A 21,684-nucleotide genomic window follows, 5' to 3' on the forward strand; every position below is an offset into this window, starting at 1 on the left:
ACAAGGTCCTTCTTAGTTAAAGAACATGTGAATCAAACAAATGAGAATAGTCAGCCTCAGAAAAAGACAGTTTATAGGCATCGAACGTTTTATTAAAAAATGAAGTTATAACAGTTTATTTTATACACAACTATTTATGAGGTTATAAGCCTATTAATAGAGAGCATTTGTCTTTTTGACAAGCATGCCCACTTCACAATGCAAAGACAAAACAAAGAAACAAAAAAAAAAAGAAAAAAAAAAGAAGGGGGCAAAGAGTGGCATGGTTAAAAATAAGACCAAGGATGGACTTTTCAAAACAAAAGGAATCCTTTTGAACTTTTAACCCTCAAGTATTAGACACTAAGTACCAAATACATAGTTTTTATAAAAACAAAAACAAAAAAACTGCCATTTCCCATGTTATGTTTGTGTGTGTGCTTCCTAGATCCTGGATCTGGGAAACGCAGTCAACACATGGGGAAGGTGATATTATAGGACTGGAGCACTGACTCTCTGCAGCTGTGTTGATAAAATGGAGAACGGGACCGGGACAAGACGCCTATGGTTCAATAATAGACCAGCTCATTTACTTAGCTCAGACCCTTCATCTTTTTTTTTTTTTTTTCCTTCTTCTTCCTCCTCTCAATATGGCGTGGGAGAATGTGTGAGTACAGTTGTTGGGCTATGGCTCTTTACTAAAACCTTCCTGCCAGTTTGCAGTAGGTTTTTGAGGTCACATCAATCCTATCATGTGATATCCCGAGGTCTGGAGCAGTGAGTAGGTGAGACATTGTAAATCTGTGGTCTTAGAGCAGAAGAGGTGGAAAAGAGAAAGACAAACGGGATTTAAACAAATGCACAATAAACATGTTTTCTCATTCATTTACAAAAATAAATCAGATTTCAAGCTGCAAATAGGATTTTAACATAGTTATTCAATGTTTCAGGACATTTTCTGAAGTTCTCTAGTTAAAAACAATCCAAATCAAAGGCAGTCATTTTTTCCCCTCTAGAATAGGTGAGTGTGGACAAAACAACCTTAAGAATTCAGGTGGTTGTCATGTTTACAAGAGCAACACCAGGCCACAGCTGAGTTCATCATATATTACCATTGTTTATTGCCCAGCAGATGCAAATAATGCTGAAAACCAAATCTATGATTTAACCTAAACACAAGTGTCTTTTTTTAATAAAAAGACAAAAATATCATTAGTTCCCCGTTGCACCATGGCATTAACATGTGCTTTTTTAAATTACAATTCACAACTTGGATATACTGTATTTTCAGCACTCCAGTACAATACTGTAAAAGTAAAGTAAAACATGAACTCCAATCTGAATTACTTAAAATAAAAATCTTAAGTCCTCAGCAGAGAGATATTTTAAATTCAACCATAACTTACTATAGTGGGGCTTGATGACTGATTAAAAACTAAAGAAAACAGGTCTTTTTTAAATGAATAAATACATATTTATAGACAGCTCATTAAGAAAACACAATCCAGTTGTGAGAGTCTGTATACAATTTGCAGTTTGTCCTGTTAAGAGTGAATGTTGATCACATGTACTCTTGTGTGATCATAACATATGTGAAAATTTCACATAGCTTTATATGGCCTAGATCAATATTCAGTATCAAAGAAAAGAAAGAAAACGACAGCTCTGCAACAGTTAAAATGGCTGCATCTTTCTAGAAGCTAATAACTGGTTAACATCCAAAACATTCCCAGAATGGGTGAGAGAAATTCTTATCCAACTGCTTTAAACAGACACACTCTTTGATAAATAGTGTAAAGAAAAAGAAAAAACAAAACTCAGAAGTGCCTCCATTCTAAATCTGTTTTTCAATGTGCTAATAAGTATTTTGTTTTAAACTATGTGTTGGGAAAAGAATGGGACTGAATCACACTTTTGATTTCTGTACAGTTAGATCCATCAAGGCTCACTACAGGTCAAATACCACCCTTGTTTCAAATCACTTACACTCATCTGTACAGCAGGCATGTCTATGGAGTATCTTACATATAACCACACAACAGACACTAACTAATAGTCAGATGAGCAATGGATGCTTTATCAGGTTAAGTATACCAAACTAGCTAACTTTATCTGTAATACAGTCATATAGCATGTTGTTTAGTTGAAGTCACCACCCAGACACCCAAGACTAACTATCCAGACATGTCAATAAACACAGGTCAACAAATATTAGCATGATTCCCATCCTTTCAATGCCTTACCAGTGAAAAAGTTAAATCACTATGCAAGACAAAACCAAACTGTATTTCAAACCCGAGCCATTAATCAATCCTAGATTAGCGCAAACACAGTCACTGGCACTCCGGGTAATCCCCCAATTCTGCAACAGAGTGAAAGTTTAGATGTAAAATCACAAGTACATTGGACCAATTTGCAACAGGATGAGTAAAAACGTGCTTTTCTGGTTATTTCTGACCTTTGTGGCATTTTGGGACTTAACTATTGGAAACCTTCCTTTTGTGATGAGGCACAGAAGAGTTGAGATCAGAAGTGATAATGTGACCTCCTGAGTATGATTCCTTCCTGAATCTTTGACTCAAAATTCACAATATGCCACAAAGTAACCAGTGATTCTTACTGCAATCTATGAAGTGAAGACATTTCAAAGTTTTCTAGGTAGTTTGACTGCCATGTAAGCCTCAACAACCAACACCCGAGCAGTGTTTGGGGTTTAACAATGACTTTTTATGAGGCTACAGAGACGCGTTTAACCACAACAAGGTAGATGCTTGTACGCACTCACTCACGCACGCGCGCGCGCACACACACACGAACACACAGCGATAATCTTAATGTGTTGACCCCTCCGTTGGGCAAAAATGTGAGTGTAAGAGATAAAAAAAAAAAAAAAAAAAAAAAAAAAGCTCTTTCCACATATTGGATTTACATCTTAACCCACCACACTGACCAAACAAAAGACACGATGAGTTTTTCCTTTCTTTCTGTCACACCCTTACATATGAACTTAATGTTTACTTAATTACCCTCAACAGAAATTGCTACAAGCCTACTGCCATTTTTTTGGGCTCTTATTTTGTAAATTTCTTGTGATTCAATAAAGATCCTGTTATGCAGACATAAAGTGAAGGAGTCCAGTCAATGCAGACCGGGTATAAACCATAGATCAGACCGGTATGAAAGGCGTGCATTGGAGCAAACGCCATGTAAAAATGGAATGTAAGGACTAATATTGTGAACCTGAATCCTGAAAAAGGAGGGAAAAAAAATTACTCTTCATTTTTATTCAGAACTGTTCGGTAACCATTTGACCATTATTGTTGCTTTTCAGTCAAATTAAAACTGGCGTTTGTAATATATAAATACATTCTCCCTCAACCTGGAAAGTTGTTATTGACCTAAAATACTAACAAAATATTTGCTTTAACAGCAGGATTACAGGTAATAGTAACACTGGCATCCAGGTGCTTTCTGATAGAAAACTAGTGCAAGCTGCATGAAATACAAAATTTTTTATGGTCCAATAGTTAAAGCGTAGCTCTGGTCTAGTTTCAATTTCCAAAATACCAAGTGAGTCTGACCAGAATCTCCACAATTTCCTCAGAGTAGAGCCACTTTATTGCCTTTGTCCATAAAACTTTCATACAGTTTTTGTAGCTAGCATGTACGTTCCAGATATCAACACTAAAAGCACCCACCGCATATCTTTACCACCACATGTCACGCACTGTAAAATGAGACATGTATGTATTCATTTGTTCTCACATCACATTACTTTCCACTGCACAGCGATGCATGTAGACAGGCAGCTGCAGCAGATCAAGAAAGAGTAGCAAACAGTACCAGCCAATACAGGAGCCACACTGAAATAGAAATAATGGTGTTTTTTTTTTTTTCACTAACATGTCAATATGCTGAAAGTTATGCTTCGGCAGCTTTAAGGTTGATTTTTCAGTGTTTATTGGCACTAAACTCCCTTTTGTATTCTTATGTAAAGTGTGCTTTGTGTGTTTGTGCGCCTTAAAAATACTGTTTCTGCTACAGGGTAATATTGAACAGCAGTGCACCCAGGCAAGCAAGATCTAAGGAGTTCTGTAGTGGAGCAACTAAAAATATGTCGGTCAGAATCAACTGGCATTGTGGAGCAAGAACGGAAATTAGGATTCAGGTCAAACTGGAAAGTTCTATTTTAAAAAGTGAAATGGGAAAATAGAAATGAGATGCTCACTGGGGCATCCAAGCCTCCAAGTATATGACATACCTTAAAAATGCAGAGATTGATAGGGAGAGAATGTGAAAGCAATCGCCTCTGTATTGGGACAAACAGCTACAGAATGGGAGGGGTGTCTGTCAAACACACCAAAGGCTAGATATCCATAAAAATCCTTGTTAAGTAGTAATAATAATAATAATAATAATAATTATTATTATAATTATAATAATAAAAATCAACTTGTTTAAATACGAATATTATAAGTCTGCTTTCTCATGGTTGGGAAATAAAATATAGTCTTTGTGGAGATTAAAGGAGGGGGCGGGATGGGGGAGCCCTCCCATCACTACAACTCCATGTCCTGTGCTTCATCTTCTGAGAAATCAGACATGGAGCTTTCAGATGAAGAGTCACCTGCCCCCTCTTCTTGCTCCTTCAGGGCCTCCTCTGTTGCATATTTCTGAATGTACTCTGTGACGAGAAAGATGCACAGAATGACAAACAAAAAGAGAATGATCAGACACAGCAAAAACCCAGTTTGGCGATAGTTGTTTACATTTGTAATATTCTTTTGAATATGGAAAAAACAAACAAACAAAAAAAAGGTATTTGAAATCTACACCGAGCAGTTATTTATTAGGTTAAACCTTTGATTTTCTGCTTGTACTCTTCTGGCCGGTGAAGGTACATAGCAGCTGCATCTCCATTTAGGGGGTCGATGGGGTTTGGGTAAGCCAGCAGCTGGGGCAGGAACGACTCAAAGATGTTGGTCAGATCTGGGGAAGCAGACAGTAGAAAATAATTTCACCAAACATTATGCAAGTAAACGGTTACATATTGTAATCGGGACCATGCAATAACAGGTAATGTCAGGTATTTCCTACATCTAACCACTAATTTATAGCAGGCTGATGGAGATTTGATTGGCCCCAGCACAGCTCATAATCAATTTGCACGTCAGTCAGTGATGGCCATACATAAGGGAAAGACACTAGCTAGCTGATCCCAACTGTAAAAACCCCAGCTTGATAGTCTGACAAAAGCTAGAGCCACACTAATCCTTTTCAATGGCTCTCTTCTAGCAGGCCCTAGCTTACTCTCAGAGCTGAGGCCCAGCATAAAACCTGCAAACCTTCTCTCATCTACTAGATGTCACTGTTGGGTCCATTTGCAGTGGGAAAATAGAAACAGACTATTACAGCATTATCATGTTTACATGATTTAATCAGCTGCCTTTGTTCCCTCTCAGTTTGCAGAAACTTGTTACACACAATACTTGATAGACTGATTCTTTGTTTGTCCAATTGGATTTTCTTATCTCAAACATTCTAAAACAAAATCTACTGAGTTTTTGACATGTTTAAACAAAAAGGTAAAATAATTAGATTTTCTGGGGAAAGAAAGCCTGACTTGATTTTAAAAAAGGAGAATAAAGTGAACTGCCTTACATGACAAAATGGAAAATATAGAAGCTATTCCTTTTCATATATCGTATAATATGATGCTGAATTGGTTTTAAAATAAGTTATTTGATTAGCATTTACATGTTTAACATTCTGCTCTGAGTTATATCAAGAACACCGGTAAAAATAAATAGTGGGTGATGCTTAAACATCTGCTAGTGATATTACTGTAAAGAAATTTATACTGCTCAACAGCTATCTTAGCCCTGTGGAGGGGCTGTAATGGGAAATTACTGGGGAGGAGCACAGGGGGAAGGGCACACTGACATGGACAGTAGCAGAGAAACATAGTGACAGTTAGAGGATCAACTGGGTGAGAAACCGTATCAACAACTGCCAGCGAAACTATAGACCATGTCTCAGAGCTGTCAGGCTGCAAATCATTCTTGTCTAAGGTGAATGTTTTTTGACCTTGTAGGGTGAGAGTTTTACCTCATTAGTGTTCACTTCTCCCCTCAGTAAGTAGATTAGGGTGGTGACTGTGTCAAGTTCTTCCAGCATAATCCCATAGACCCCAGTGAAGAAATTTAATATGGAGAAACAGGCAGTAGGGCCACTCACCATACAGGGCTGTCCATGTCTGGTTGATGACATCTAAGCACACTGTTCCTGACCTGGGAAAAGAGGAAAACAGAGTTAGAGGGGTAAGGCCAAATAGAAGGTCAAATGTAATGTGTGTGTGTTCCGGTGTCCTAGCTCAGGGATTAGGTCATCTGATGTGTTTGTTTAATTATAAAAATGTTCTTACACACTAAAAGCACAGATGTTTGTAACATTCAAACAGAATTTTACAACTTAATCATAATGACAATTTTTTTTTTTTTTAATCTTTGGTTGTGACAGCATTGCATCCATGTGACTACCCAGTGCACTATTTTGCTAGATGATGTCAGACTGCAGAAGCTGAGCCAGATCCAACTTGTTTCCCCTGCATGATACTTCCCCATTTTGGCTGAGCCCCCAATAGTGGCGGTCCCTATTGCATTAGACTGTGTTTCTTACCTTGTCCTTAAGAGGACCTGGAATCTAGGGAGTTGATTAAGGGGCCCGATCAGCAGACAACTTGTCTCATTTATTGATTAAAGTTGCAGTTCACAACATAAGTTAAACTTATTTACCATTAACAGTCAATAACTAGTGATTATATTAGAGGGCACCTTCATAGATTTTTAAATTCATTTGGTCATAGTTTGGGTAGCACATGTACATCAATGCCATTAGACTTGCCTTCGACTTCCCTATATCACAATATTTCTCCTTCTAGCTGAAAAATGCCTCCAGATTTGGAGGAACCTTCAGTTTAGATTATGTCATCTTGTTGCACACACTATGGAATTTGTAATCATGGTCATACTGCCTTTCCACATTTCCCCCATATGACATCATCTGAACTCCTAATGATAAAAAAACCCCTTCAGGTGATGTCATCTGGAGGAGTTTTTCAGCTAGAAGCAGAGAAATATTTTAAAATAGGAAAGTCAGAGGGATGTTTGAAAGCATAAATGTACATTTACACTCTAAACAAAAGCCATAGAGAGGAAGTTTAATGAATTCACTATTTTTTAGTTTACAATATGGCAGGCCAGATGTTTATAATATTAAATAAAATGAAGCAAATTCCTATAAGCGTTTATGACTAATCATCCCAGACTTTCTTGTCACTGATCATTTTAATTATTTAAAATTACAAACATTTAAAAACTAGTGTTACATGAATGAAATCAACTCACGCTTCATCAATGTTGGGATGAAAAATCTTGTTCATGAATCCTGAAAAAACAAGGAAGAGTTGAGAACAATGCAAAAATGGAATGGAATACCAAAACAAAGGATGGTCATGCTCCTACCTATTGATGGTGATTTGAAAGGGTATTTGTCAGGAAGATCTACTCGCACCTTCCACACGCCTCCTTCATACGGCGCTGTACACGAGCACAAAGACAAAACAGTCATTCCACTGAACCTCATATTCCATCCTTTATGCACCCCAACAGATTTAAACAATGCATAGTTAAAACAATTTTCTACACTTTTCTTCTCTGCTCAGAGACAACAGAGGGAGGACCACTTGAGAAATGAGCCGTACACACCACTTCTCACTGACATCAAAGAGAACAGCATTGTTTAAATGGAATGTTTTTTAGGCATCATAACCCGGGTTTAATACCAACTTCCTCTCTGTACTCATCTGTAAGTGCCAGTGGTTTCAGTGTGATGCATAACAGCAAACAGAAGATGCATTTCCTGCTGAAGGGTCTGCTCTCCTCATTTGTTGATTTTGGTTGCTTCAATTCACATATTGTGGCCTCAGGTCTGTTTTCAAATGGTTTTACTTTCCTTGGCTGATGTGTCAAACCTCTCTTTATGTCCCAAACTAGAGAATGACTGATACTGATACAAAATTCAGCAGTGTGGATACGTTTTACAACCACTTTTAAAAACATTAACTCAAAAAAGATGGACAAATTGGGAGAATAATCAAGACAGCAAGTGGTGACATAATCTGATCAGGCATAATATTATGACCACCTGTGCAATTTAATGCATTCCAGTACAGTGGCTCTATTTTAACAACGTTATAATTTCTTGGTTTTTAGGTTGTCAGAAAGGTGCAGTCAATTGCACAGACGGTCATAATGTTTTACCTGATCGGTGTATGTGACAGCACATGCTATAGGTCCTACGATCCGAAGACCAATAAGAATTTACGAGAAAATAAGGAAACTTATAAAAATCACATACTCCCTTGTGGTCCGAAAAACTTGACTACAAATTCATTGAGTCCACTGAGGATGGTGACTTCATGTTTGCTCTCAATGCTGTGAAAGGCTGTTAAGGACATAACTGTTCGCACATAATCAAAAACAAACAGAGGCTACAATGATGAACAATCCTTAAATAATGATAAATAATGACCATTAATGATTTGGCCCCTCTAAAAACAGTTATTCAGCTGCAGATGCTTTCAGTTAAACACTATCACATGCTTTGCTACATCAAAGACCACAACATGAACATATTCTGTTCTTCCTCTCTGCTCATCATCATTTGACTTCAGCTGTATTAAAATCTGTCTTTCAGTTGATTTACAGGCTCTGAAAATAAGCACTTTTTGATCAAAATGTTGACAGTGTTCCTGTATTTTATTTTTTAAAGGGTGACTTCAATTATTTAACTTGCTTTAGTTTAGGGTGTAAATGTACATTAATGCATTTTAACTTCCCTCTAACTTCCCTGTATTAGAATATTTCTCTCCTTCCAGCTGAAAAACACCTCCAGAGGACAACACCCAGAGGTGTTTTTACCATTAGCAGCTTACATGATGTCATCTGGGGGGAGCTCTGGAAAAGCACAATGGCCACGATTACAAACTCCATAGTATGAGCAACAAGATAACATGATCTAAACAGAATGATCCTCCAAGTGATGTCATTTGGAGGCATTTTCCAGCTAAAAGTGGAGATATACTTTAATATAGGGAAGTGAAAGCAAAGTTTAATGGCATTTATATACATTTACTACCCAAACTAGAACCAAAGGAAGCAAGTTCAAAATCAGTGAAGGTGTCCTTTAAATCAAAACAAATAAGTGGCTCAGACTTTGATTGACTTTATTAATATTTTCATATGCAGGAGACGCCGCTTACGTTTGGTGCAGGAATTAATCACTGCCTTTTCTCTACAGACATAATATTAAGAAATCCCACGTTACAGCTTAAATACAATGTGTGCTCAATCCCATCAATCCTATTTACCACTCTAAAACAAAACCATCACAGACAAACAATTTCCTTTTCATATGAGCAGTGGGAAGTAGCAAAGGAAGTAAAAGTAAGCTGAGTGACAGAAAATAAACAACTATAAAAGAAAGGGGACTAACAGAGCAACACTAAAGACAAAAAGGTACAAGAGATGGGATACAATTCAGTTCTTCATGCAACACAGTAGCAGCTGGCTTGTCAATCCTGACTAAGTGCATATCTCATTAGCAGTAGACTGACTCCCAAAGGGTTAAATCAAACTGGATGCTATTTTAAGGCTCTAGTTGAGTCTGTGTAGAGAAGACTGAATCCCTGGCTCTGGAAATATGTCATTGTCAGAAGAGGAAACTCTCTGTTCTGACTTGTGTTGTTGTCGTCAAAGAGCCATTCTGAGGCTCTTTGGTACAAAGTCTAAGACATAACCACTGACACCACAAGTACTGTTTATCTAAAGCATGCTAGCAAAACAGCAGCTAGGCCAGTGCTTAAAGAATTGCTACATCCACGTTTAACTACATTCATAAATGTATCTGCAGCTGAACCCATCGTTGTGCGCTTTTATATGAGGACATATATGCGCCTAGTAATAAAACCACTGGCGTGTGGGCTATGTGTAAGGTCACATGAGAGAAAAGGAGAAATGCAGAGGAAGTGGATGGTGTGGACAGTGTGTGCTATGGTATAGACCACAGGACAGGGGATAAGCAATTGATCTGGCTCAATTAAGACTGATTATGCTAAAGGATAATTTACACTGGCCATACAGGAGATTAACAGATCCTGCCATCTGTAGTGATATTTAAATATTCTGTAACCATAGTAAGATCATCAGAGAAGAAGGGGATTAGGTCATTTTTGCACAGAGGCTTCTCATACAGTGTAACTCTCACAAGATAATGACATGGCACACACATCAAATCTCCTATCAATAATAATTATGATGTATTAATTACCACAAATGTTGTCATCACAGGTTACCATTCACAACAGCAACATGTACACCCAATACTAACAGTCTATCTTGGGAACCAATCCCTAGCTTTAATGTCAACTTCAACACTCTCACCTTATCCTCTTATCTGGGTTGTTAGGGTTATTAGGGCAATCCCAAAATTATGAATTTAGTGGTATGGGATTAAACCATTGTGTGCCAGTGAAAGAGTTCGGAAAGTGTATTAAACCAGAGGAAGTTCCTGGAAGAGACTGTAAATTCCCATCTCTTTAACCCTTCAACATATCATTTATATTTTGAGTATTAAAATATTTTGATGTGCCGCTGTATGTAATTCCAGTTATGCAAAGAGAGCAATTGAATCAGGTTTATCTTTTTTCAAGTTCCCCACTCCCTGCATAATGACTGCACAACTTCACACCTTGGAGTGGTGCAGATAAGTCATAATCTGCGGATAGCACTAGGTCAATGGCATTTACACATAATCAGATATACAGAGTCCAATCAGTCTTGAAGAACATACACACATGTCACACACACGCCCTTAAAAAGCCCAAAATGTAAAAGCAAAGTGCCTAAGAGAACTTTCTTATTGCAAATTACCTCTTCCACTCTTTCTAATGTTTATCCAAGCTCACTGCTATCCTGATTTTGAACTTTATAAAGCTTTTTTTAAAGTCTTTAACGGCAAAAATATGCAGTAAATAGCATTTATGGTCGTGGTCTAGACATATCTTTTTTCATTCATATTGTTTTTGGCCACTGTCCTCATTTGAACTAGGATCAAAATATCCCAGCCCAACCAACTTCTTTCTAAGTATGGAAAACAATCATGAGCAGGAGTCATAAACAGCACCCTGTCAAACAATGTAGTATCAGCTATGCTTGAACATCTCTCTTTTGGAAACAGAAGCTGTTGATATAGTAAAAGGAAGATTCTATCATTCCCAACATCTCAGTATCATATCTTTGTTTTTCAGGAAAATAAGGAAAGAAAATGACATTTTCCTAACTTCTGTCTTTTTGCATTTCCAAAAAATAAAGCAAAATTCTTCACATTTTCAATAACAATATTGGCATAAGCCGATAAGACTGAAAGACTAACCTGACACTACAGATGAGTTTAATGTCTTTGACATGTTATTATACAATACCAACTGACCAATTGCTGACACTTTTAGCTTCAAGTTATCCCTTTAAAAAGGCTAAAAGTACAGTGGTTCTGGACAGTTAATGTTGAAAATTCATAAAACCAAACAATCCCACAGATATAGGGAGAAGCTTAAAGTTAGTGAGTAACAGCAGACACCACACAGAATGTCCGGTTATTCATGGGACTGACCACCAAAAACAAAATAAAAAAATACACATATAAAGCAGTCTTTGACAAACATGAAACGCTAAGAGGGGTGGACTGCTGCACCTCTACCACTTTAAGAACTACGTAAGTGTTTGAAAACTGACACGGAACCAATATACAAATAAGCGTAAATAAATGCTTAATTAAGCAATCTACTACTGGTCGTACAATGTTTGCATTGTAAATGTATTAATCCCGCAAAACTGTACACTGCAGAAAGTAGACATTCTAGCTAATAAAAAGATATTTCTACATATTTGGACTGAACCTATAAATAGGGAGGCAAATTCTTAAGCCATACCCTGACAATAGTGATTAAAGGTGAGGAATACCTACATTAGGTGAATTTTATGCTGACAGCAAATAATCTTTGTTTGTCCTGGGTGATACGTCTTCGTATTTAGTTGTTTAAAATGGAATAATAACTGGTTTAATAATCACAGACCGTAGCTTCTCACTCTGAGGCAGTGACCTCTGTTTCACTTTCTCTCCTTTGCACACCGATGTAGAAACAATATACTATCAAAGACGTTGCAGATGAAAAGCAGGAAACACAGCAGCTGTTCTCAGGGTGTAGGCAATGTCTGGGCTTCCTCCACCCAGAAAAACCCTATAGAGTACAGACAAAAAGGCACAGGCAAATACGTGTAACTACTAGCAACAAAAAAGGCTTACTTATGTACAGGTTTTAATTTTGCACTGAAAACAACAGAAAGCAGCTATAGCTGAAAAACTACAACAATTCACACCACTAAGTCAATATCAACATTTCCCCAGCCCGTTATATAGATTCCTTTTAAAACCGAAAGCAGAAAAATGCATGCTATAAATACAAGATGGTGTTGCAATGAAGGTTTGCCTGTCTCACCCAACACACACATTTTAGAAGTACTTCTAAAGTCCTCGACTTTGTGTACACATGTATAGTTATGCATTCAACTTTCTATGTATTAGTGTACTGCAAAGAGCCGTGCAGGATTACTGTGTGACCTCCACTACTCTCTACAGCCTAAAATCAGAAGCAGCTAGTGTAGCACAGCAGCCATCGTGTCACAGAAGGCAAAGTGAGGTGATAGGTATGATGTTTCTGTAAGAGTGGGATTTACTCAAATTGCCACCAAATAAATGCCATTCTTGCTTATAGCCGTTATCTGCCAAACCAACTAACCCCTCTATTCTCTCCCTCTGTCATACAAATGTTCGTCCTCAGCTGTTTATTTTCTGCTATTGCTCAGAGTCTACCTAGTCATTGTGTAAATATGGAGCCAGACTGAGTCATTTCAACTGTCAGAAACCCCCTCAAACTGTAGTCCACTGGGTCCACAGACAGATAATCCTGTGAAAACATGGATTAAAGACGTGCTAAAATAGGGACAAAAATGAGAACAAAATGGGAAGCCAGTAGTTTGGCTGGACTCACAATAAAATGTTGCACTGAATATATTATCAGCTTTCGTAGTTTCATATCTCATGTAGAAAAACTCTGCACCAGCAACTGGTCCTCCCAGTTCTAAGCCCCTCCATTAAGCAATAGGGTCCTGAGTCCTGACTGGCTCTGAAAAGGTAATAGAGGTGTACTTCTATGGTAGTAACAGCCCTTTGGTCATGCAAGCTACTCTCATTTCCCTTTTTTCCTGATCACATGTCGCAAGAGATAAGACAGATTTCTTTAGCTGTGTAGGCCTGCTCAGAGGAACTAACGTCTTAATAATCTGCACTACAACATAACAAAACAGAGAGTTGAAACAAGAAAGAAAAGAGCATTAGAATATTATTAAAAAGGAGATGTTGGAGAATGAAGTGGAAAAAATAAACTGTTAGGGAAAGCAACAGGCTGCTGGCAGAGTGAAAGTAAGACAGACATCATGAGAGAAAAAGAGTTCAGCTTGGTAAACAGATTCACGATAGTTCTATGTGCAACCACATTAATTAGCCACAATGAGTGATCTAAATCTTCATAGACTAGGCTAAAATACTGTACTTAATATTAAAATACAGACACACACACACTTTTACATATGTGACAATATTTAACTACTGGTTTTGCCTCAAAAGCAGAGGTAGCCAGAAGGTTGCAAGTTCACACCCCCAAATGACCTCGGCCCTTCTGTGTGGACTTTGCATGTTCTCCCTGCACTTTCCTCCCACAGCCCAAAGACATGTCAGATAGGTTAAGCGGTGAGTCCAAATTTCCCGAAGCTGCGAGTGTTGATGGTGCGACTAAGCAAAGCTGGGCTTAATCTGAGTGTTTTCACAGGATCCAGCTCCTTCTAACACATTAAGTGTGTGAATACTGATGGAGCATTTGGTGCCAGTGTGTGCAGTCAGTGCTAAAGAAAAATGCAGGTTTTACATATCAATGGACATATGGTCCCAAAGGCCTGACTCACTGAGATCCACATGTAAATGTCTGGTAGCTGTTAAGTGCTCTGCTCACTCCATGGTGGATGGGAAGTAAATTAACTATCAATTCCCCAGTTTCAATTCTGCTTTAGCAATATCTAAAAAGGTCAGAACAATTATTTTAACCCACTAAGATACATGACATATACATCAACACAGATATATCTATAACCATTACTTTACAAAAAACACAAAGCCCCAAATACATCTTAAATCAAAATGTGTGCATATTTTATCAGGTCTCATTACTAAGTGGTTGTGTATAGACACTTTCTAGGATCATCGAGAAATAGAGGTTCAGATGAAACAGAGGTATATATTCCACCCATGAAGATAAACATGTTGATGGGAAGTTCTTAAACCAACATCATCAGTATGGTTTTAAAAATTCATATAAATCAACAAGCGCTTTCCAAGCTAGTTTTAATTTTTGCTTAATGTGTGCACAACAATTCAATACAAAGACTTACTTTTTAAATTTACCACAAACAAACAACAATACAAAAAATACCCAGCTTAACAATTAACTTGAAATATCATAAATCATTTGCAAGGCAAATCTGGGATCCATTATATACAGCTCTCATTGTAGCTGATGGCTACCTTGCTGAGCTCGAACAGCACAATACTGCACAGTCTAAGTTCTTTGTCTTCTTTGGTGAGAGATGAGAGCCCACCCACTGCAATCAAACATGAATCCTTCAGCTGCTCCTCCTTTCAGCCCTTCACTAAATCAACAGTCTATTTACAGCAATAGCACAGAGACTCTCTGTGTAGAGAGCTGTATGGTGCACAAATGAAATACCATTAATGACCACAAAACTGAGCCGGGGCAGAAGAAACAATGGCCTGAATCTGAGGCAACTGTCTAATGAGCAGATCTTTCAGGCAAGGCAAGATTAGCTGCCTATTGTAAAGACAAACATTTTTTGGCAGTGACGAAACTGCTAACAAACCTGCATTTCAGTGTAGTAAGAGTCTGACATGTGGCTAATTTTATCAACCAGATACAGACAAGTAATGTACAGAGGCAGGACTGTTAGATAGTCAAGGGAAGGGTGCAGATAGTGCAGGTTGTACCGTTTTGATAAGGCTGACTTGCTTCATAAACAGGCCATTTGTGCTTAAAAAAAAAAACAAAGTCCGGTGACAACCGGACTCTATGTCATTTAACTAGAAATGTGTCACCCCTTTGATTTTCCACATTAAAGCTGCAGTGCACATGAACTGCAGAGGCAGGCTAAACTCCCCAGTGCCAAAAAAAAAAAAAAAAATTGATGTGAAAAGAAGAGAGGAACTTCAGTCCATCTGTTTTTCTAAGGGAACTCAGCCATGCATGCAGGAAGCTTCACTGCTTGCCCAGTGGGATTAACAGTGAGGGCCTAAAATCTCCTCCTGTCAGGATGCCTTCCTTGTGGACCCCCAATACAGCACTGTCAATCAAGGCGAGGTCCCCCTGACTAGAAGGGGCCTTATCCACAATTTAACAAGTTACCTTATGTTCACTCATGAAGAAATAAAAGGGAAAAAAAAAAGGGGAAGAGCTTGTTTGTGGCTGGATGATGTACCACGTTTTGAAGAATATCTGCACAGACACATGCAAAGTTCCATTTACAAATTAAATACTTAAGTGAAGCAGAAGCAGCACTGAACAGAGTGACATAACTTAACAACTGAGAAATTGACATAAGGGGCTTGAGGGTTGATAGGCATGCAGCCCCCCAGAAATTTAATTATACAGTTTTAGACAGTATACAAAACATTGTTTGTGGATATAATTATTGTTTAGGTATATATATATAAGACACCATAAAATTGTTCGTCGTTCTTAAATCTGTATAGTCACTGTTTGAGTATGTACAGTAGGTGGGCTATTTTTCCTATGCTGTCCTAGTGTTTAAGGTCCTTGCTGATGATTAAATATTAACCCTGAGCTAGAAAGGATATGGACTGTGAATTGATAGCAGGGCATATTATTTTCCATGGCTATTGATGCAAGGCTGAGTTGAGGCAAAATGTAAGGTAAGGTAAACTCATCTCCAGACATACTGCAAACTCCCATTCATATAATTATTAGATATATAGTGATTAGATATCATCAACTTGAGACATCTGTTTTCATTTTTGATCAGCGTACAGTGCCAGTCCAAGCCTGGCAGAAATTGGCCAGGGATGTGTCAGGAAGGGCATCTGGCGTAAAAACTGTGCCAAATCAAACTGCGGACAAAGATCCGCTGTGGTGACCCTGAACTCATGGAATAAGCCGAAAGGACAAAAAAAAAAATTCTTAAAGAATATGCCATGTTTTATGTCAGTATAATGTAAAATATTTTTTGGGCTTGCAACTTCTCAGTGCATGTCTTACCTTAATCATACCCTAAATATCTACCACTGTGAAGTGACTTCTAATACACAACAATAGCAATGTGTTTTGTTTTAATTCATGCATCTGCATCATGAGACCTAAGCTCTTCCATTTTCATTTTGGGTTCACGATGCTCCTATTCATTCAATCAATCTCTTTGTCAGGAACTGCATAAAACTGCTGGCTCCTTCCCTACAGTAACCGGGTCTAGTAGGTTCAGTCCTTTAATAATAGGACTGGGTGCAGATTAGCTGCCAGTGACTGTGTGACACGGTCTGACACAGCAGCGGGAGGTGGAGGTCATAGGGGCTCCTGTAAAGGGGAAACACAAAAGACTGTGCTGCTGATGCTGTCCGGATGTCATGTTACAAGGGCACAATGGAGCCGAACCACCAAGCGGAGAGCAGGAGAGCAGATAAAGCTCTAGATTGGTATTCCACTAACAGAGGGTGGAGGGATGTTGTTGGAAAGGGTGTGTGTGTGTGTGTGTGTGTGTCTGAGTGTGTGTGAGTGTGAGATACTACCAGTCTGCCCCTTATTGTAGAAAACTGAATACATCAGGATTACTAAAAAGAAAGCATGGGTTCAACGGTCATTTCCAATGAAAAGCGAATCATTAAAAAATAAATGTGAAAACGCAAACATATCTAGTGGTGACAGATGAAGCAATAACATAACAACACTCTCACTTAAATCTGAATTAGGCGACATAATAAAGAACCCTGTTATCGATGCCAGGTATCCCGATGGATACCCAACAACTCCCCACAGTCTCAAACACAATTCACTGTTTGCTATGCGTCACAGACCCGCTCTCATATCAAATTCCAATATTTCAGCAGCAAGAGAAAGGTTGAAAAGTACAACTTAAACAGTTTTTAATGTCTTAATATACTGAGATTTAAGACCTGAAGTAATGAGCACCTCAGATTTTCAGGAACATGATATTCGAACAGTACAGACATGCGGTTTCAGACAAGAACAAAGCAACAATTACTGATTTGAGAATTTCAAAAATTCAAAACAAACACAAAAACAATCTCAAACTTTTTTCCACAGTTTTAAAACCCATTACTGAGCCTTTATCTTCTAGCTGTATGATTGTACACTTTAATTTATTACATTCCAGGACTTTAATACCATATACTTAAAAGCATGTTTGTGGTAAAAAATATATATATTTTTTCTAGGTTTGAGGAGTATTTATTAGGCAAACAGTCACTTTCCCCTGGGGATTTTTAACATTCAGACTGTTGTGGATCAACAGTTTCCTTCCTTTCTCCACCTGTACTAAGAATTGTATGTATAAGTGTGGTGATGATGTCATCAATGCCGTCAAATAACTGCCTTTGAGGTTTGCCTAGTCAGTCGTCAAGGAAACAATGTTTAGCTATTAAAGCTAACAGCCGCACGTGAACAAAAAGGTAAAAAGCAACAAGGTAGCAGTGGAAACTTGAGTGTGTAGCTGTGGAGGTACACGGTTTCTCACCGTGTTCTGTGGAATTTATTGGTTATCATCTGAACGTTTTCTGTGGAAATACTTTTTTAGAAGCTCAATTGTGGAACGTGGAATAAACGTTCAGTGTCTGTCATGCAACGACCACTGGACACGAGTAAGCCTGCCTCTAACCCGGTTACTCTTCTGCTGTATGTTTACGTGGATTTCCCGTAACCAGGTTACTTAAGTGCATATAAAAATTGTTCCCCGCTGATATCTCTGAGTACTCCGGTTGCTTAAGTCCATGTAAACGCGGTCACAGAGAGCCTGTGTTAGCATTAACACAATGGGCTTTGTCCTTTGAAATCTACCTGTGGTCAAATTCCAATAGGTATTTGCTTGAAAGCATTTGTAAAGCAAGTAGACTAATAATGGATGTCTGCAAGTAATAGCACATCTACTCACACAGCATGTGCAGTCAACCCCAAACAACAATCCCAATGTAAAGCTTTTTAAAATGACATGCTCAGATTCTTGTCTAAGAACACCATGTTCCAGAAGTAAAGCTACATGTCCAAGAGCAAGATTGAATAACAGGTATCCAAATGTTAAGCAAATCACTGGAGAATAAATGTAACTTAATGTTTGGGAACTGGACAATAAAAGAGCTGTCTTTGCCACTCGGGGCTATAAAGTGGTAAGAGAAGAAAATTAACAAAAATGGGAAAAACAAATGCAGTATACACCAACACTTGTCTGCCTGCTCTACGACAATTTCATTTAATTGTACAAAGAGTACTGGCATGCAAACACAAAGACTAAATATTTGGTGCTAAAAGCAGGCTGCAAAGCATCAGTCTGACTTAGAACAAAGCTTATACCTAGTGAGACAACATGCTAAGGTCATTCTGACATTCATTTTCATGAATTCCCTAATGAACTCCGTTCTACATTCTCAGCTCTCCGGTGGCGGCAGCAAATTAAAACGTGAGGGCTCTCAGTCTAAGAACGAAGCTGCTCCTGTATAAAAGACAGTGTGCGTTTCAGGTTTTGGTTACAACATGGGGAGAAACAGGCATATGGAGCACAGAGAGAAGGTTGTCACTGCTAGTTTTCCTCTGAGGACAAAAACCAAATGAAGGAATCACTACCCATACCAGTAACGTGGAGCCCCCCCCCCACTTTAGGCCAACAAAACAGCCTAAGGTCAGGTTTTGTAGACATACACACAGGTCTGTGTATGGAATTGAGCAGGTGGCATACGGCAAACCTGCTCTTGCCTGTCATTTAAGTTTCTCAAGGAGGTGGGGGGGTGGTGCACTGCAAGATTGCGTGTGTTGCAATTCTTAAAAACTTTGCTTGCACTGTGTCATTCACAACTGTCTCTATCATGACTGCCATAGCCTACACATTAATGGGGGTGGGGTGGGGTGACTTGCTCAAACAAGAAGCGTTGCTTGCTAGCTGATGTAACAAAATGCCTAAGGCATCAGGCCAAAATAACAAGAGAAATGTAGCTTGAAATAAACTTCGGCCTCCATGGTTATGTGTATTCACATAGTGCTGCCACATGCTGTTTGCATAAAATACGGTATTGACACTACTACTCTAATGTGACATAAGACAGGATTTAAAGTAAAATGCATCTTTCGTAAACTAAGCACTAAGTCCATGTAACAAAATAAAAATAAATGAATAAAAAAATAAAAGCAGTTTTTCAAAGTAAAAAAAAAATGTATCCAAAGCATATGGCAACAGAGTTGGCAGAAGTTTCAACCAGCACAGTTCTAAGCCCATATTTGACTAGGCTTTACTGCCATCCCATCAACTGTTTTAGGTCCCTCCCTCCTGTGGTTTCCAGCTAGTAACAGCCGATCCAATCATTAAACTGGTTTCCACTGTGCTGGGACACAAACAACTACTTGTTCCTAGTGTTCTTCCAGAACACGGTCTATACTGGAAACATGTTGTTATGGTTTATATTTATAGTCCCTGTGTTAAGCAAAAGCAAATAAATGTGTTTTAAGCCACTAAACCCAACAATTTAAAAGTAAACGTGGTGACAAGGTTTTGAAAACTGAACTGACTAGATGGTTCAAGCGTTCCACGGTTGCAGGTTCATAACACAGCCCATATCACTTTAACAGGTGCCCTACTCATTTTCAATGCAAATATTTTTTAAAACAAGAAATAGGAACCATTGTCAAATAAGCACGTTTACAAGTCAGCCTTGTATATGTTAGCATGCAGACACTAAAGTACAGTCACACAGATCAGGTGGCCATTTTGATGTTGAAATTAAGCAGCGGACTAGCGAGCCTGCTCGGCAGGGTTACAAGGTTTTACGGTGTTTCAAGTGGCACATGCAGTAAGACAATTATAGAGCCCTTTAGCAGGGCTCCAACGCAACACTAATTGGAACCGCACAGCTCCATATGCTGCAATAACGCCAACGCTTTTCGGAAGAGTAGAACAAAAGAAAGCAGCATTTCCAGCGGACGTTAGCCGAACGTTATGTAAACAAGCTCCTGTGTCAACGTGTAAAGGGACAGTTTGAATCAACTCCCCTGACAAACAACAGGCTGGACAATGAAGTACATGGCCAGAAGGTGCTTTAAATGGCTAGTCTGCCGCTGCTAGCTCTACTGCTGCCGAATCAAGATGAGAGGCAACCCTGTAAAAGGGGAACAACGTTAGAGACCTGTCGGCTCTCCCAGTAATGATCAAATGTAGAAAACAAGCTCGACAACAAGCGAAAGTTAACGTCACAAAAAGACTGCGCTAGGAAAAAACGCTGAACATACGTGGGACCGATCTGATATCGATAATACAGCTGCCCCAAGAGCGACGTAGGGTTCGCAGGACAGAAATAGCCTCAACACTTAGCTTTGCTAGCAAAATTTTGTTTACACAAAAACACCAGTCATACACAATGAAACCTTTATCTGCTTTGAGTTATCATGACAAACATGCACCATCAATAATTAGGGTTTGTCCACATCCCAATCATATATATGCCAGAACATAGCTGATTACACACAGATTGAGGCTGTTGTTTATGTTCAGAAAGGATACAGTTTCACCACATCGGTATCCATTCGCCTTTTACCCGGACTTGGAGACGACATTTTTGCTATTTTCCACCGCGGAACAGCAGCAAAGTAAAGTCGAAGCTAGCCCCCGAAACGCTAGACAGTCTAGCAAACGGTACTAGCCGAAAGTTAACATTTGCCTTCGGAAATATTCGCAGCAAAACGTCTTCACGGTTCAATGTATTTCAGTCCGAATGAGTAGCTGAACTGTCGTTAGTCCTCTGCTGTTCACAGCCTCTCAGCGTTGTGCCTATGGTTCTGAAAAGCTGAGATCCCTCCGCGGCAAACGTCATATATGTGCGCCCAATCGTCACCATGAATGACCATATTTGCAGTTTTATTTAGAACTTCTTTAGTTTTGTAGCATAATTTATTTAGTGCCATTTGACTGTTGTTTTCTATTCAGGGATTTAAGAAATGAAAGCATTCGGCCGAAAATGCACAGAAAGACACTTTCTAGGGCTTTGCTATTCAGGTTACCCTTACTGCTGTTCCACTGGCTCTGTTTTGGTTTTGCCTGTCTTCCATGTTCTGCTGCAGAGAAAAGGCAGACCCACCCACATATTGGCTGTCAGCATATATAACCCAAAATGTCTGGTACTATTAACATTTTGCCAACTATACAAATAGTATGGGGGAGTTTTGGTGCACACAGGACA

General features: G+C 38.7%; 1 protein-coding gene across 1 annotated transcript; it reads right to left on the reverse strand.

The window, feature by feature from the left end:
- Positions 1–1,174: 1,174 nt before the first annotated feature.
- On the reverse strand, positions 1,175–21,284 carry ube2h (ubiquitin-conjugating enzyme E2H (UBC8 homolog, yeast)). Its single transcript, XM_067489612.1, has 7 exons — positions 21,009–21,284; positions 8,398–8,474; positions 7,503–7,577; positions 7,386–7,425; positions 6,217–6,269; positions 4,840–4,968; positions 1,175–4,663 (listed from the first exon to the last, which is right to left on the reverse strand). Exons 1-7 carry the CDS (start codon positions 21,059–21,061, stop codon positions 4,539–4,541), a joined length of 552 nt encoding a protein of 183 aa, XP_067345713.1. The 5' UTR covers positions 21,062–21,284; the 3' UTR covers positions 1,175–4,538.
- Positions 21,285–21,684: the final 400 nt, after the last annotated feature.

Source organism: Channa argus, chromosome 21, assembly GCF_033026475.1.
Source record: "Channa argus isolate prfri chromosome 21, Channa argus male v1.0, whole genome shotgun sequence".
NCBI lineage: Eukaryota > Metazoa > Chordata > Actinopteri > Anabantiformes > Channidae > Channa > Channa argus.

What these genes read in the sequence shown, in the direction of transcription:
- ube2h (XM_067489612.1), bottom strand. Translation starts at nt 21,061, where the DNA reads ATGTCGTCTCCAAGTCCGGGTAAAAGGCGAATGGATACCGATGTGGTG. An exon ending in GTTTTTCGGACCACAAGGGA is followed by an intron (nt 7,578 to 8,397) that starts GTATGTGATTTT and finishes GCTCGTGTACAG; the next exon opens with CGCCGTATGAAGGAGGCGTG. An exon ending in CATCCCAACATTGATGAAGC is followed by an intron (nt 6,270 to 7,385) that starts GTGAGTTGATTT and finishes CTCTTTTCCCAG; the next exon opens with GTCAGGAACAGTGTGCTTAG.